Source organism: Apostichopus japonicus, chromosome 22, assembly GCF_037975245.1.
Source record: "Apostichopus japonicus isolate 1M-3 chromosome 22, ASM3797524v1, whole genome shotgun sequence".
Lineage (NCBI taxonomy): Eukaryota > Metazoa > Echinodermata > Holothuroidea > Aspidochirotida > Stichopodidae > Apostichopus > Apostichopus japonicus.
The window spans coordinates 13,382,436-13,398,936 of NC_092582.1; the positions used below are offsets into that span (position 1 = coordinate 13,382,436).

General features: G+C 35.9%; 1 protein-coding gene across 1 annotated transcript in view; it reads right to left on the minus strand.

The window, feature by feature from the left end:
• LOC139964231 (FK506-binding protein 15-like) overlaps positions 1 to 16,501 on the minus strand; it is a 45,679-nt gene that overhangs the window by 27,407 nt on the left and 1,771 nt on the right. Inside the window, exons 2-8 of the mRNA XM_071965677.1 lie at positions 8,617 to 8,720; positions 7,527 to 7,590; positions 6,890 to 6,959; positions 5,184 to 5,258; positions 3,419 to 3,517; positions 1,041 to 1,193; positions 40 to 108 (exon numbers count right to left, since the gene is read on the minus strand). Of these exons, the coding sequence (XP_071821778.1) occupies positions 40 to 108; positions 1,041 to 1,193; positions 3,419 to 3,517; positions 5,184 to 5,258; positions 6,890 to 6,959; positions 7,527 to 7,590; positions 8,617 to 8,720 (634 nt within the window). The remainder of the gene's footprint in view (positions 1 to 39; positions 109 to 1,040; positions 1,194 to 3,418; positions 3,518 to 5,183; positions 5,259 to 6,889; positions 6,960 to 7,526; positions 7,591 to 8,616; positions 8,721 to 16,501) is intronic.

Consider the following 16,501-nt stretch of genomic DNA (forward strand, 5'->3'; position numbering starts at 1 on the left):
ATGTAGATATTCAAACAAAAGTTCATCAAGGACCCTTACCTTAATTACTTTCCCCTTTCCGATTTTGAAACGGAAAGGTTTGTCAACATTGGCATTGCTGTCAAAGACCTGAAAGATGAAATACATAATTCCTCATTATAAACTGGAACAAATTTATTAAATAAATCAAATTCTAAGAATTGAATATCACAGAATGAAAATCGGCTCATGTAAAAAAATAAAAAAAAACCAAAACAACAATATTAGCATACTTAAAGGAAAATAATACTGCAAGAAAGATGTGTTGCATTAATTTTTGGAGCAATCCACGAGAAACGAACAGATTCCACCAAAATCACATCATGGGTTGGGATGGGATGAAAGGTATCAGCCGATCCTACTTTGCATACAAGATTCAGGGCTGCAACCATTATTATGATTAATTGTGAGGCGAAACTAATGGAAAATAGTACCATTGTGATACATAATGAAACTCTATAGATTTTGTACAGAGAAATGATTGAATAATTTTACTGAATCTGGTGACTGTCACTTGCAGACATTTTCCTATTGCGAACACCACCCTATACTGACCTCCCATATCCTGCTTCAAAGCACTCATACTGACAGTATGAACAGTTCCTAACTTATCTGATTCTAATGCTAATACCACTTCACAATGTCCTCTCACATCATGCTTCAATGCACTCGTACTGGCAGTATGAACAGTTCCTAACCTTTATCTGATTCTAATGCTAATACCACTCTACACTGCCCTCTCATATCATGCTTTGAAGCACTTGTACTGGCAGTATGAACAGTCCCTAACCTTTATAGGAACCACAGGATTATCATACAGCTCATACTGTCATTGTACAAGTACTTTGGAAATGGTACATAAAAGTACAGTATAGACAAAAAATATGGCCCACCTTGGTCCTCATGAGAAGTAGACTATGGGTATGAAAGGCAACAAGCTGACAATAACCAATAAATGATCTTTGAACTTTGACACGGTTTTGTCCACAAGCCATGTTGTAGTAACCAATTGAACTACTCACATCTCCAAACATTTTAGACTGGTACAGCCAGCCAGTGTATTTGACCTCTACAGAATCCCCAGTGACCACTGCATCCCCCTTGCCTACTGTTAGGTCCTGTTGTATAACACTGGAAGTGACCCCACCGCCTGAATTTAACTTTGCAAGAGCAACCTGCAGAGAGAAAAAATATTGAGGGAAAAAAACAGTCTCTCAATCCATTGGTTTATAAGACAGCAGACAAACAAACAAAATAAAAATATGCAATAGCTCATAAACTGGTATGCAATTCACACTGAAATGAAAAAAACAAAGAAAATGGCCTTGTCAGCTGGGAAAGATACTACTAGCACTTCTACTACCACTACTACTACTGCTACTACTACTACTACTGCTACTACTGCTACTACTACCACTACTACTACTACTATTACTACTTCTACTACTACCACTTCTACTACCACTACTAATACTGCTACTACTACTACTACCATTACCATTACCACTACTACTAATACTACAACTACTGCTAATACTACTACTACAACTACTACTACTACCACTAACACCACTACAACTACTGCTACTACAAATACTGATGCTGCCATACTTCTACAGGGATAGCAAAACTTAATTGATGGGGAAGCTCTTTTTAAAATTGCAGAGTAAATGTGGAGAGTATATATGATTCACCACTTACAAAGTGTTACAAAGCTGTTATTTGTTTTCTTTTTTTTTCCCCTCTTTGGGAGTGAAACTACTCATTAAGCCTATTAAGGTTTTTTAGACATCCTTCCTTTCTCTTTCTACATTTAGAATTAGATTTATTGTATAAAAGCATACATATTTAACCTACAATGAATGTTTATTGAGAAACTTAATTCAATAAAAAAATGAAATACATGAAACTGATTATTGTGTTCAACAGTGACCTAGAAAATACAAAACTGCATGGTTGAGAACATTAAACTTGAGCAGATGCTCTGAATGCTACTTTACATATTTGAAATGATTTTACCAAAAAACCCCACAGAAATCTTATCATTCTTTATTGTGAACCACACAGACTATCCTCTAGGATGGATCATCCCATTTTTGAAACTCTCATAATTTACAAATCATGACATTGAAAATTGTCATTTGTATTGTATTTTACCATCCTAATAACATAAAATCTTAATTTTTTTCTGCTTACAAATATTCCTCATATATTTGTTCTTCTACCTTCTTTTTATCTCTATCCAGACTCCACATTGAAGCATGCATCTACTATTTGCCCAACATGAGCAAAGATTCTATAGCCGAAATTTCTTGAAAAACTATTTTTGAAAATTTGTTATCTACAAAGTTTACGCATGCATATTAGCAGACTATTTGAAAGACTGCAACCATATTTGTTCCCTCTAATTGACATTTCCTGTGAAAAACGTGACTACAGGTCGTAGTGGACAATGGCTGCTACTAACCTTGCAATAGCGCGGTTACAGTAGGACTGGCCTGATCTTGTGTCAAACCTTGTTTCATTTCTCAATGTAAAGGTGAAATTCTGATCAGCTATCAAGTTTGTTCAAGTTTTACATAATATACAAGACAACAGTGCTTTGATTTGTCTCTAATTTATAAAGCAATTGCAGAAATAACTCTGGTATTTGCATAATGAATGTTCCAGCCAGGTATCAGAGTACTCTGAAGTACTAAATTCTTTGAAATAGTTGACAAAATTTCAGTTATTCAATTAAATCTCTTATTGTTTTATTTTATTGTAAAACCTGAGAAAGAAGCATCCAATGAAGAGCAAATATGAAGAACACTCTAGCAGTGCTTGAATGGAATGGATAATCCTTTATTTCATGTGATAATGCAACAAGAAAATTTTGCAAGAGAGAAAAGAAATCATATTACAGAAACAGGAACTGAACCAATAAGGAGGGGTCAATGGCAGCACACTGCTGAAAATACTACCAACTTGTTTAAAGGGTGTGAGGACTCACACAAAAAGAAATGTCTAATGCCGGTAATCTGACCTAGTTTCGAATGAGGTGTAATAGAAGTGTTAGACACCACCATCGATCCCAGAATATACACACACAGCTTGCTACTGTCGGTAATTAGACACTAGTGTACAGTCAATACATACAGCTACGGTCAATACCCACAACACAGTGTACAAACGATACAGCGATGGACATCTCAGGTCTAGATAAAACATAACAAGGTATCACGTTTCATTACTGTCTGCATTTTGTAGCGACAAGAAGAAAACTTCACTTGCAAGCAACGGAAAGTTAACCTTTTCAGAGCGCGACAAGCGGTTTGGGGCGAGTCTTCAATGCCTTTATGCCAGGAAGATGAGAAGGATACAGACGGATAAGTACGAGAGGAAAGGTACATTTACAAACCTGCTTTGCAAAGTCCATTGCATTTTGTTCCGATTCAAACATGATTGACCAATTCTGTCTTTGTTCGTCGTAAAACGTCGCATAATTGTTTGGTTGAATCTGTGAGGGTATACACAAAAGATTGTTGATGAATAATTATTATTGAATATCATATTTAAACTGATCATATTCATAAATTACATGACATATAGGTTGCTGTTGTTTGTACTCTAAATCTCCTCTCCCATCATCCCTCCCCCACCCCCTTCCCATATGAATAATCTCTCAAAATACAAGTTGGCTATAAAATGTATGAGGGTTTATCGGAGCATTGTATCCAATATTTGATCACAAACATTTTGCATTTAGAGGTGTGGATGTGATCACACTTAAAAATAGTACTGTACATCAATATCTTACATATGACAAACTAATAAGCTCCTTTGAAGACAAAGGGTCACAGCATTTGAGAATGCACAACTTAAATACCTACAACTTTTCTAGGTAGGTGGATGTACATAACTTTACTGTTCAAAACTTTACTATGTAGTTGAATATGTGGAACTTTACTATGTAGTTAACTATGCAAAACTTTGATATGTAGTTGACTACATACAACTTTACTATGTAGTTGACTAAGTACAACATTACTATGCAGTTGACTATATACAACTTGATTATGCAGTTGAATATACAAGAGTTTACTATACAGTTGACTTCATACAACATTCCTATATCAACAGGGTTAGGGTTGCAGACTAAAAGTTTTGAAATGTGAATTCTAGTTATATAAGACAAAGGGTCACAGCATTTGAGAATGCACAACTTCAATACCTACAACTTTCCTAGGTAGGTGGATATACATAACTTTACTGTTCAAAACTTTACTATGTAGTTGAAGATGTGGAACTTTACTATGTAGTTAACTATGCACAACTTTGATATGTAGTTAACTACATACAACTTTACTATGTGTTTGACTATGTGGAACTTTACTATGTAGTTAACTATGCACAACTTTGATATGTAGTTGACTACATACAACTTTACTATGTGTTTGACTATGTGGAACTTTACTATGTAGTTAACTATGCACAACTTTGATATGTAGTTGACTACATACAACTTTACTATATAGTTGACTATGCAGAACTTTACTATGTAGTTAACTAAGCACAACTGTGCGATGTAGTTGAATATGCACAGATTTACTACGCAGTTGACTACATACAACTATGTAGTTGTACTATGCACAACTTTACTATATAGTTGACTATAAAGCACAACTGTACTATGTAGCTGACTATATACAACTTGATTATGCAGTTGAATATTACAAGAGTTTACTATGCAGTTGACTTCATACAACTTTCCTATATCAACAGGGTTAGGGTTGCAGACTAAATCTTTTGAAATGTGAATACTAGTTATATATATAAACAGGAGTTAAAATTAGTAATTTCCAGTGCATTTGTAGTTTTCTACATTACTGGTAAAGGTCTTTTTCCTTAAAAAAATAATAAGGTAAAAAAAAATAGTTCTCAATTCCTGGTGACCTCACATAAAGCAATAATATAGAAGTATAGGGTAATGATTTGCCGGAGAATCTTTGATTTTTTCTCATCACTTAGCATAATTTCTATATAAGTCATCTGTACTACAATTAATTGTGTACATTATTTGTAACAGTGATTCATGGTATCTGCCTACCGTACCTTGATATTAAATGCATGACTTATATCCTGTCGAACAGGTGAAGAGATGTGAAAAGGAAGTGAACGCTCACCGTAAAGAGAAACTGAGGGGTGAGACGAACATGGGTAACCTGCTGCATCTTGCTGATGTATAGTAGTATCTTATACTGTGTCAACAAGGGAGAAAAAAAGAAAATACATTTGAACATTTGAAAGAAGTATTGACAAAGATTCCTTAGGGGCATTACAGACAGGTAAAGCAAAGTGGTTGTAGTTTTTAGAGGTTAATGACTGACAGAATAGAAAGTCAATAAGGAATCTGTAGAGACTTCTTTTACAACAGCATATAACACAAGTTAGATTTTGAATGATGCATGAGGTCAAAGTGGCCACAGGCCCGAAGGTTACCAGTGATGTGTTACTAAAGTTTGGTGTTACTAATGTGTATTGACACCTCAAAAGCCGAATGAAACTAAATAACATGAAAGAATATTAACATCACATTACAACAACCACCTACAGTAGGGTAGTTTAAAGATAGTCCTATATAGAGGGGGGAATTCTGTGTTTAAACTTCAATGGACGTTCCCATGTTTCTATCTTTTATTAAGACTCAAGATATTCATAGATAAAGCTGTCACAGTTTTTACCAAAAAAGAACTTAAAAGGAAAGAGGTGTAATGCAAAATTTCCTTCAAAAGCTATTCAGATAGATCAATAAATAAGATTGCCTTTGAAAAGAGAAACAAAAAGTTGTCCTCTCCTCTCCATAAAAATGTACAGCATCCATTTTACTCACTTCAAAAAGGGAATAAATTGACCATCCACATTTTGTGTAACCATTTTCAGTATAACAAACTTTGCTCCTCAAAAATCACCGAAAATAGTATGATTCGGTATTTAGTAAATGCTGCATTTGTGTAGTTATTTTGCCCATTTTGCCATGCTATAAAGGGATATAAATTATTCCCTGCTAGAGCAAATCTATTAATAAAATGCACAGAACAATACATGATAGTTTGTGCTTTGTATTTTTGAAAGCAAAGGACCCTTCATGGGGGTAAACAGCAAGCCTGAAACTGCTACTAAGAGAAGTTACTCAGCTACTCAGTTTTCTATTCCTCACACCATACACTCAAAGTATCTTCCTTTTGCCCACTGTACGTACAACTGTGTCTATCCTGACATATGTCACTTGCATATGATATCCACTTCCTGTTCTTGGCCATCCTTCGCATTAAATTAAGAGGAATCCTTCGGCTGAGCATTTACGGTAGCTTCCTATGGTTATGTATTGCTTAATTAAAAGCTTTTACTCGACAGTGTAATGCTCTGTGTCCCTAAAATTCAAACCTTCTTTTGCTTGGTGGCCCCAATTTTAACCTGCATCATGTCAACTATACAGTGGCAGGTGTTATGACTTAATGGAAGGGGTTCACGGAGGGGGGGTCCTCCTCTCCTTTGAGAAATTATATGATAATAAATAATTAAGCTCATATTGTTGCTAAATGTTGTTATATTCGGCAACATCTGAAGAAAGCTATGTTCAAGATTTTTACCACTTCCTTTTCACAAATGTTTTGGCAACTCCTAAAAAGTGTCAGGACCCCCACTTTGAATACTGATGCCCTAAATGAGACTACTACAAGGGAAAACTGTAAGTAAATAACATCTGTAATGATTCCTAAACCACAGAAACCCCATCAATGGCCTCTTTTGCTTGAGGAATGATGGGGGGGAAAGTATGATTGCATTTGATATGTCTGATGAATACTAACAGCAATAAAGAAACACTTACATCACTTGCAGAATGGTTACCAAGTATGGCTGCTCCAAGTTTGCCATGTTTGATGTAGGTTCCATTAGAGCTATAGGAGAAAATAATAAAATAATAATAGAATCAGCAGAAAACATAAAAAATTGAGAGAATATGTTAGCTTCACTGTTTTAATAGATTTCATACTTTTGAGAGCTCTGTGACTTCAAGTACCTGCTTGTCTCTCACAAACATATATTGTTTCTCACCATATACATTCTTGAAATTGTTTTCACCAAAAGACAGAACTGGCAGGTTGTAAATTTAACCAATTAACAACAGCTTCCTTTTTTTCAGCCCTGACTCTTACATGACAAGTAGACTATAGGTAACTGTGCTAACAAATTATGGTAGGACCAAGCTCCTGGTACTCAAAGTGGGGGCAGCAATCCCCTTTAGGGTCGCTCAGAACTTTTGGAGGGTTTGCCCAAACGTTTGGAAGAGCAAAGAAATTAATTTTACTTTTACTCATAACAGGGAAAACGTCTACTTGTAGTCATGTTCATACTGTTGTACTCATATTTTAAGTGTTCTTACAACATACATAATAACTGCAATATTACACATTACTCTTTGTAAGTATAGTACTGCTGTTAATAGAATACCATCTTATACGTACAATCTATATGCATGTACTGCGACAGCTAGTAACAGAGACGATTTGTTCCCACCAACTGAAGAATCTGCGAAACAACAAATTAAAGATTAATATTATGAAGTTGCAACCACATGTTCAAAACCTGCCTGAACTAGATGTCAAACAGTTTCTCCATACCTTTCCAGTTCAGGTAAAGTAGTTAACGCAGATAGAATAGTATACATACGTAAATTGGAAATGGGCATTAAATTGAGAAAGGAAATTGGAAAAAAATCATGTATTATTATATTACACTTTCTTTATGAAACTACCTTTCCCCATAACCAGTATAGCTATTCCAACATTGTGATGTACCTTGTCTTTAGTATGGGCTTATATGAGCAATACTAACGACAGCAGCAACAGGGGGCATAAAGTCATCAAAAAGGCTCTCGATCTTTCGTGCTCACTATTTAGATTTATCAAACATCACAGAAATGAATCATTTTAATAAATAGGCAGGATACATTTCCATTTCAAAGACTTTCTTATAACAAACAAAACCTCTCTTTTTAATTAATATGGACAAAAGAAATTTTGTACATTGAATCATACCACAAAACATAGTTATACACAAGTATGAAATATGAACCTCAGTCAATTTCATATCATCCACAAATCTGTCGTGTATAAACAAGACATACATGTGCAATATGTAACCTGTATGATCAGTTTTAAGGATGAAAACATATCACACGTAACAGATTCATTTGGAGGAATATACTATATCAATTAATGAAGATAAACCATCACCATTTTCCCTGCTAAATTCCTTTTTTAATGAATCCATATCTTTGATCATCCACTCAAGGACTGACCTTCACCTGTGGACAAAGAGGTTGGTCATCAGGCAGAGGTCTACGAGAAAAATGAAGTAGAAAGGTGCATGTGGGAGGGGTACACCTCTTCAATAGAGCAACAATTGTACCTTGCATGACGTCATCACCAAAAGACAATTGAATACCTGTTAAGAGTTACTTCAATTTGTACCCAACCAATCTGAGCAACTTTCTAATGATTTTGCTTCTTAGATATAATGCATATTTTATGACTGACATTAAAGATGACCAACCTTTTCCACCCTTCTTTGGTTGTTTGGGTGCGGTGAAAGTCAGTGATTCGTTTCCTCCTTGGTTATTGGCCTTATCCATCCCAAAGAGGGAGCTAAGCTTCGACCTATAAAGAAACCCAAAAAACAAGAAAATTGTCAACGTTTCACTTTGTTATGAAATTCTAATGATGGTTCAGTGTTACTGAATAAATGGCATGAGAAGTGGAGTGCGAGGAGGGAGGTGCGGGTTGGGGATTATGAGAGGCAAATAGCATATTTATAAGACCAGGGGAACTGCCATGACCTCATAAAAGGCCACATTTAGAACACTTTGTATGTGTTTTAACTTTCACTGGTAACCTTGGGAAATGTGTATGTATATAATTGGCGCCTTATAAGTGTTTGGTATTATATATATGTGTTGCAAACACTATCTGCAGAGTAGAATTGTGTACCATGATCCGAAGTGGTCACCCACCCTATTAGAGACCAAGATTTGTATTGAACCATTGCTACTTTAATGGATATCACCAACATGCAATGACATTCCATTCTTGACCAAACAAGAATAGGTAAGGTGTTGAATAATTTACCAAAGCGCCTTGGTCAGGAAGCAACCAGAAGCTGATTTGACGACCTATCCATGTGATGACCCGATGGACACTTTCACCAAGTCTCCGTTTCGAGGAGTGTTCGAAAAATAAATAGGCAGACATGTCATAGAAGTTTGCATCCATTTCTGCACCCAGGACTACTATTTATTGTCCCAATCTCAGTCATTGTGGGGCAGACACTCAAATCACTACATTACACCTTCACCCTTCCAAAAAAAAATAACAAGTTAAAAGTAGAAAGTTGGAAGAGCAAACGTGTCACTGATGTGGAATTGCATGTAGTGAAAACAGAGCGTGCAAGGAGATACTGACATATCCATCCCATCAGCATTACTTTATGTATCCAAGTTGCACCTTGTGTGGTGTTCATTCTATATTTGACAAGAAGTTCTTTACTGTAAATCACATGCCTATGAGGAAAGCTTCCTCCTTCCTTCCCTTTTGTCTGTCATACAAACCAAGGCCTACTGTGCTTGAGATTAACGGCATGTTTTAATGAAGTGATAATTAAAATTTTCAAATCCTTAATTGGAGGCATTTTTTAGGGGGGGGGTGGGGGAGCTGGATGGGATGGTTCAAATTGTTAGATTTTTCATATTAAAGCTGTTTGCAAAATGTTACCTCAGACAGTTAAAGACAATTTCAATGTTGCATGTTAAATTGTGAGTATTGTAAGCAATTAGTTTTAAATGTGACTTAACGACGACAAAATTTAATCTTGAAACACTACAGACATTACTATCAACTCCATGAGTGCAGTAAGTTAGTTTTCAGTCACAGTCTAGAAAAGGAATTATTCAGCTTGTTTGAAACCACACAAAATATGTAAATATAATAGCCTGAATGACCTGTAACACCACATGTACCTTCCCCCACCCCCAATCTGTCCAGGATGAATGGTTTTCTATTTTACCCTAGGGGTGCTCAGATAAGAGAACATGTTCAGAAAGTTCAAAAAAATAACGCAACAACACAAAACAGTAGGCCTGGACTGAGGTGACAGTCTTCATCATCAAATTGGATTATTAAACCAAACATTCCATGTACAGTACATACTCTAGAACATTATTCAGTGACTCAATAAGTTGCCCTCTATGGAGTAGTTTGTTTAGTTATGTGCTATATATACTGTATATCTTTATACTCAGAGACAAATACTATTAGGGTGGCCAATGTTGCCTACTGCAGTTTGGCTAGAATTAAGTCACACTGACAACCCAACTCACGACACCATAAAGTTACAAATTCTACTGACAGTTGAGAAGAGAGCTTAACCTGAAGGAAGGGGTAGTTGATGTACCCTTTCCTGTGGGGTTTAGGTCTCACCGGTATGTACAAGTGATTCTATGATATTTTGCCCTCTATTTAACAACCCTTTACATCATCACATATGTCCGGCACCATTTCGGAAAGTTAATTTTTTAATGCCAAATAATCTAGGTCACTTAATCAAACAAGGATATTGCCTTTGAATTTATCGAGAATATCAATGTAGTCAGTAGTAGTTGTCAATACATCGTCATGTAGTGTGTAGTGTATAGACGTAGAAAATTAGTATCAAGATAGTACATAACCATACTACATATGTTATGTAAAATTTTACTATACAGGTATTATACAGCTACAGTGTTACCCGTCATGTGAAATATTACCTTGTAAACAGGTATCATACAGCCAGTGTTACATGTCATGTAAAATATAACCTTACAGGCATTATATATACAGTTAGTGTTACACCTCATGTGAAATATTACCTCACATGTATCAGACAGCTCTACAATGTTATATTACAGTACCTTGCAGTGTAATATAACACTGTGACAGTATGTCTGTATTGTAAAGTTATGTTATGTACAGTAGTAGTATTACCTGTATTAAAGGAAACAGTACCTGTCATGATAATACGTTACCCTGTATCTACTGTATTGTCATGATCAGCACACGATATTGACTTGATATGTACCATATAGTACTGTATTATCATACATAGCTTAGTACATGCATAGTATAGTACTATAAATTATGTGCAGTATTGCATTGTCATATAAAGTACTATATCGACTTGATATAGTTTGTCAAACCCATACATAGTAATTATACACAATCATTGTTATAATTATACACAATCATTGTTATAGAAAATGCTAGCAGTAATATACACTTCCCAACCTGACTAGATCCACAAATATAATATCACATGGAACTACACCAATAGATATGGTTTATATCATTTCTTCTTAACAGATCTACATTAACCAGCAGGTTAAATCACTAGCTGATAATCTGAGCAACTTTCGATCATCCTCATATTATACACAAATCTGGCAAGGGTTATCATTGTAAAACTGAAATGAACCACCTTGTAGGCCACTTGCTAACTTAATGGTTTGGTTTTTTTTTAATACAAAAAAGTACAAGATTTGCTCTAGACATTAACATTCAGGCATTAAGTTGAACAACTGTTGCACTATTCTAAATAACAAATCTCTAGTTCTTACTTGTGTCCTTTCAGAGCAGAATATTTGATCTTTGCAGTTTGCGAACACAACCAGATGCTTTTAAAGTAATAAATACTTTTTAAACTTCTATTAATCATGAACTCACACTTTCGATCCAACACTATCAGTCATATTGGCCATAATCCACTTCACCTATTCCCTCGTTCAAACTCTGCTTCGGAGACTTGGTCACACAATAACCGACCTCCTTACTAGTCCAAAATACCAACTGTATGCTAAGAAACTTTATTTAAAAACGTTCAAATCCTACAACTTTCTTCATACATAAAGTATTCTTACATCATCACTCATGGGAAGACAATGTCACCACAGTGAACAATATAGTAATACAAGAAAAAAAGTTACAGAATACTTTTCATGTTGATCTTGATGGCATCCACTACCAATGACTTGCTGGTAAATGAGACGCACATTTAAATCTAAGTGTATGAGTGCTTTAGTGGCGAGGAGATAGGTAAGCAAGGTACCAAAGCATTTTACCAAGAAGACAAGAGTGAGAAATGATCTGTTACTGAATCATCTAATTCACACAGGATAAGATCAACTTTAAAAAGTCAGCATGTTGCCTTAGTCAAGAAACACCATTGGCCAAAACACATCTGGAAATAGGTTACGCATGAACTTTGGACAATCGATGCAGGCTGGGAAACTCAGGATGTCATGACTGGTACTTATTCACGGACGCTACAAAAACTTGCTTATAGACGATATTAAAGCCATTAAAAGTGATCAGTGAGAACAGTAGAAAGGAAACCAACCGAGAGCATTCACTGAAACTTAACTGAACAGCAAAACTCATCCATCCAGGAAAATTTGACGATGATATACAGACAGAAAACAAAAACAATACCGACGTCTAGGTCACATGAAATTTCTGGATGGCCGAGCTGCAAAATGAAATGCAGAACTTTCATGAACCATGAGGGACAAGTCTTCAATCACTACCACTTCTGAACTGGTAAGAATTGACACTTACAACTACCTCCTTCTTAATAACTGTTAGTTCAGTATTACAGACCACTAAGAATGGCTGTACAGTATGAAGTCAGCGTAGCAACATGCCATTTGCATCTCAAATAGAAATAGTTGACCATTCACTAAGTATATAACTCTATAAATTGCTAAATTGCACCTTTACTAAAAAGAAACCTCAGAAACATCCAACAGCTTGAGGACAAACTAAAATGCAAAAGTAATCTACTGACAAATGAATAACTTTAATTAACTAATTGCAAGAAAGTGAAACATCACATCCAAGTTAAGGTTCAGTAATCTTTAACACTGCTAAACGTTTATTATTAGAACTAAGTGTCTCTGAGATATCAATGAACAAAAACAGAACAATCTGCTCCTACATTTGCACAACAAATCCACGAATGAATCCAAAATGAATGAAAACTGAAAAGTAGAAATCCTTTGAAAAGAACTGTCAGTCTTGATTTCCAAAACCAAAAAAGGGCTTGAGTCCATTTAATCAATTTAATGCAAGAGAATACTAAACCGTTAGCGCATGTAGAGGAGGTGGGTTTGACAACGAGTTCAGAATTGCACACAGTATATCATGCAGAAGCTGAACAGAAAATGAACATCAGTATGAAATCTACATACCAATTAATGAAATATACAGACAGTGGGTTACAAACAAATCTTAAAGTCTCCAGACTTTCTTTCATCACCGGATAAATTAACTCCTTTACCCAAGAGAATTAGGAAGTAGCAGATGAAAGCCGAGCTTCCTTAGGCATCTAAGTCTGTTAGAGTCAGATAGGAAACCACCGTACACTTAATATTACGTACTATATACCCTAGGATGATGATGACGACATAGCTACTGTATTAAAGGCATCCAAGAATGCTGCTGCATCATGAAAATTTGCTCTATCGTGAAAACGGGAAAAAAAACCAAAATTGGTGAGACGTACCTCGGGTGTAACATCCGTTTGGACATCATCAAGGTTTCTTTTCTTCTTTCCTTTGCTTTGAAGAGGTCTGACAAAGTTAGCACCAAATGAGTGCAGATACAAACAATCACCAAAATTTATGGTTATGTATGATAAGTCAACATGCTGAGATATTTTCAGATTTCCAGATAGTTTCTCCCTTTTTGGAAACAAGAGTTGGTTATTTCTTGCTCAAATCAATCTTTGTTTTATAATGCTAAGATCGCTTCTGTCCCTACATAGAAGTTAAACTTATTAACTGGAGGAAGTCGGTCAATTAAGAACTTGGCGATAGAGATAGCATGAAGGAAGTGTCACTTGATGTATGCTCGCTGCTGAAGCAGTTCTTCTAGGGTAAAGCAGAACAAAAAAATTTGTGTGTGCACCACTAAGAACTCTTGTCAGGTTTAGTCCTAAAAATAAATGTCACAGTTTATTAACGTAGCTGCGGTGGTACTATAATGCAAGATGAACATCACATCTGTACGGGCGGCAGTGACCCTATCCCACTGCCTCTTATTACTCACAGGAAGCCAATAACAAAACAGAAAGGCCTGACGGATGCTACCCTGACAGCTGATCCACGTACGCGCTAGTACGCAGGCATCTCAGGTATCGAGAATGGTCAAAAGATGGTTGAATTTCTGGTGCGTACTGTGGGAGGGGAAGAGGGAGGTCCTACTTGGGTGTCCTGGTACCCTGAGACTATTGCAGAAAATGATGGGAAAGTCGACTTAAACAAGGAAATATTAAAATATGATCATATTTCAGGAGATTGATGGCTCTGCAAATTAATCACTTAGGAAGGAAGTTAATCTACAATGGTCAATACCTATTATGACATTGCAAACTCCCGAGTCAATATCTTCACTGCCACTCTTCTAGAGGTCACCAGTGTTAGTAATCTCAAGTTCTGATATCAGTACAAAGTCTGTGAGCTTCTCAGATTGGCACAAATTTAGAACTTGCAGTGTTAAGTTCAAAATTCAATGTTTAACCTTCTTGTAAAATAGCAACAAGCATTCAGTTTGTGGTTTAAACACTGTAGCAAGATCTCGGGGTTTGCAAGCTTGTTTATTTAATTTTTTTCTTGACGTACAGTAGATCAGTCTTTTTTTGTATTTGAATTGGTTTTCTTTTATCTACTGAATCAACCTTGGTTATGTTTGTTATGAATTTAAGATCATGTAACATGAAAACATAACATGTGAATGTAACTTTTACTACTGTAATTCACCTACCTTTCACCAAAATCTAGTTTACATGTTAAGATTTTAGTTGACTTTCATAGCAACAACTATCTGTGTATTTTGCCTAATGTATGTTTAGTGCAATTTTGGAAATTCAAATTTGGCTTTGTGCTAATTGTCAGGTAAAGTATTCATCAGATTTTATGCCAAGCTTATGTTACAGACCAGACCCACACTTGATGTTCAGCTTTAGATTGATTGATAAGCAGGATGCACTTTTAATTATAACCCCGTCTTCCGTATAAGACCCCGCTCTCATGATCACTGAACATGAAATTCTGTACTACTGTAGATGAAAGGTTGCGACACCACATAAGCCAGTTGTAAATTGCCTGTTGAAATTTGAGCACGGGTGACCATTATCCGACTTTCTAGCATGTTTGGGAGATGGGGGGGGTGGGAGGGGGGTTGGGATAAAACTCAGGATGATCCTTAAGTTCTCTGAAGCATTTTCTTCAGTTTGGTAGAGGGTAGAGTTCTTGGTCACAATTTAGCTTGGTTACATTTGTCTTTCAGTGAAAGTAATGCTATACAGTGAATGGTACCTACAGTCTGATCTGAAAGAAGATCCAGCATGTTAGTGAGTGCATTATCCTGACTCGTGAGTTCACCTTTAGTTTTTTTGTCAATTTAGTTTGAGTTCATATATGTTTAACTCACAACCTCACTGTAGACTAGGCAATAAGTGCTCTCAATATTCTGCTTGATGAATATCAAACTAATTATCAGAAAGACAGAGATGTTGAGCATTGACAGTTATCACTAAGGTTGTGCGTAAACCGAAATTGTTCAATTCTTTTCATGTTCCATTTCCCGGTTACATGTTTCATGAAATATTGGTTACCATTCACAACACTAGGGTACACACCATTAGAAATTTGGTCTACATGATTCATTTACCAAATCATTCAGATGAATAATTTAACTTGAACATTAGAAAAGTTTGCAATATTCTGAGTTGACCACATAACTGCCAAACTCTTTGTGATTCAAATTCATGTACCATTCAAGACATTAACCACACCTCACACATTAACCACACCTCTTTCTGCAGTTCAAGGAAATACCCTTTTTTCACAGGGGAACAGAAAGCAACATGACTTTACTAACAATCCATATGGGAATATGTAATGTAAATAAGATTTCAAGTCTTGACTAAGTTCTATTAACTTCACATGAGGAGCTACAGTAAGTATTGGCAGTTGTGTAGAGTAAGGTTTTCCATACATTTTTTGGGACCTCAATTGAACTTTGACATTCTCAGAATATCATGGGGCTTTTCTTATCTTCACCCAACACTCTCACTATACCCCCTGCAGTTGGGCGAATGCATATCTTAAGTGTATTCACCAAGCAAGAAAGAAAAGAGTACTGCCCTTGATGTTCATACTGCAGTGTGTATACAATAACATGACCTGCTATACTTATGCAGCTGCTATACACAGAAGGAATCCAACATTCCAAGCTGAAAGCCATGCACATCCAAGTACTATGTAAATTATGCAATAATACATTTAGATAGAATTGTTAGCCTGTTATCTGCATACATGTGCAGACTAAGAGCTAGTTGAGGAAAGTGGTGT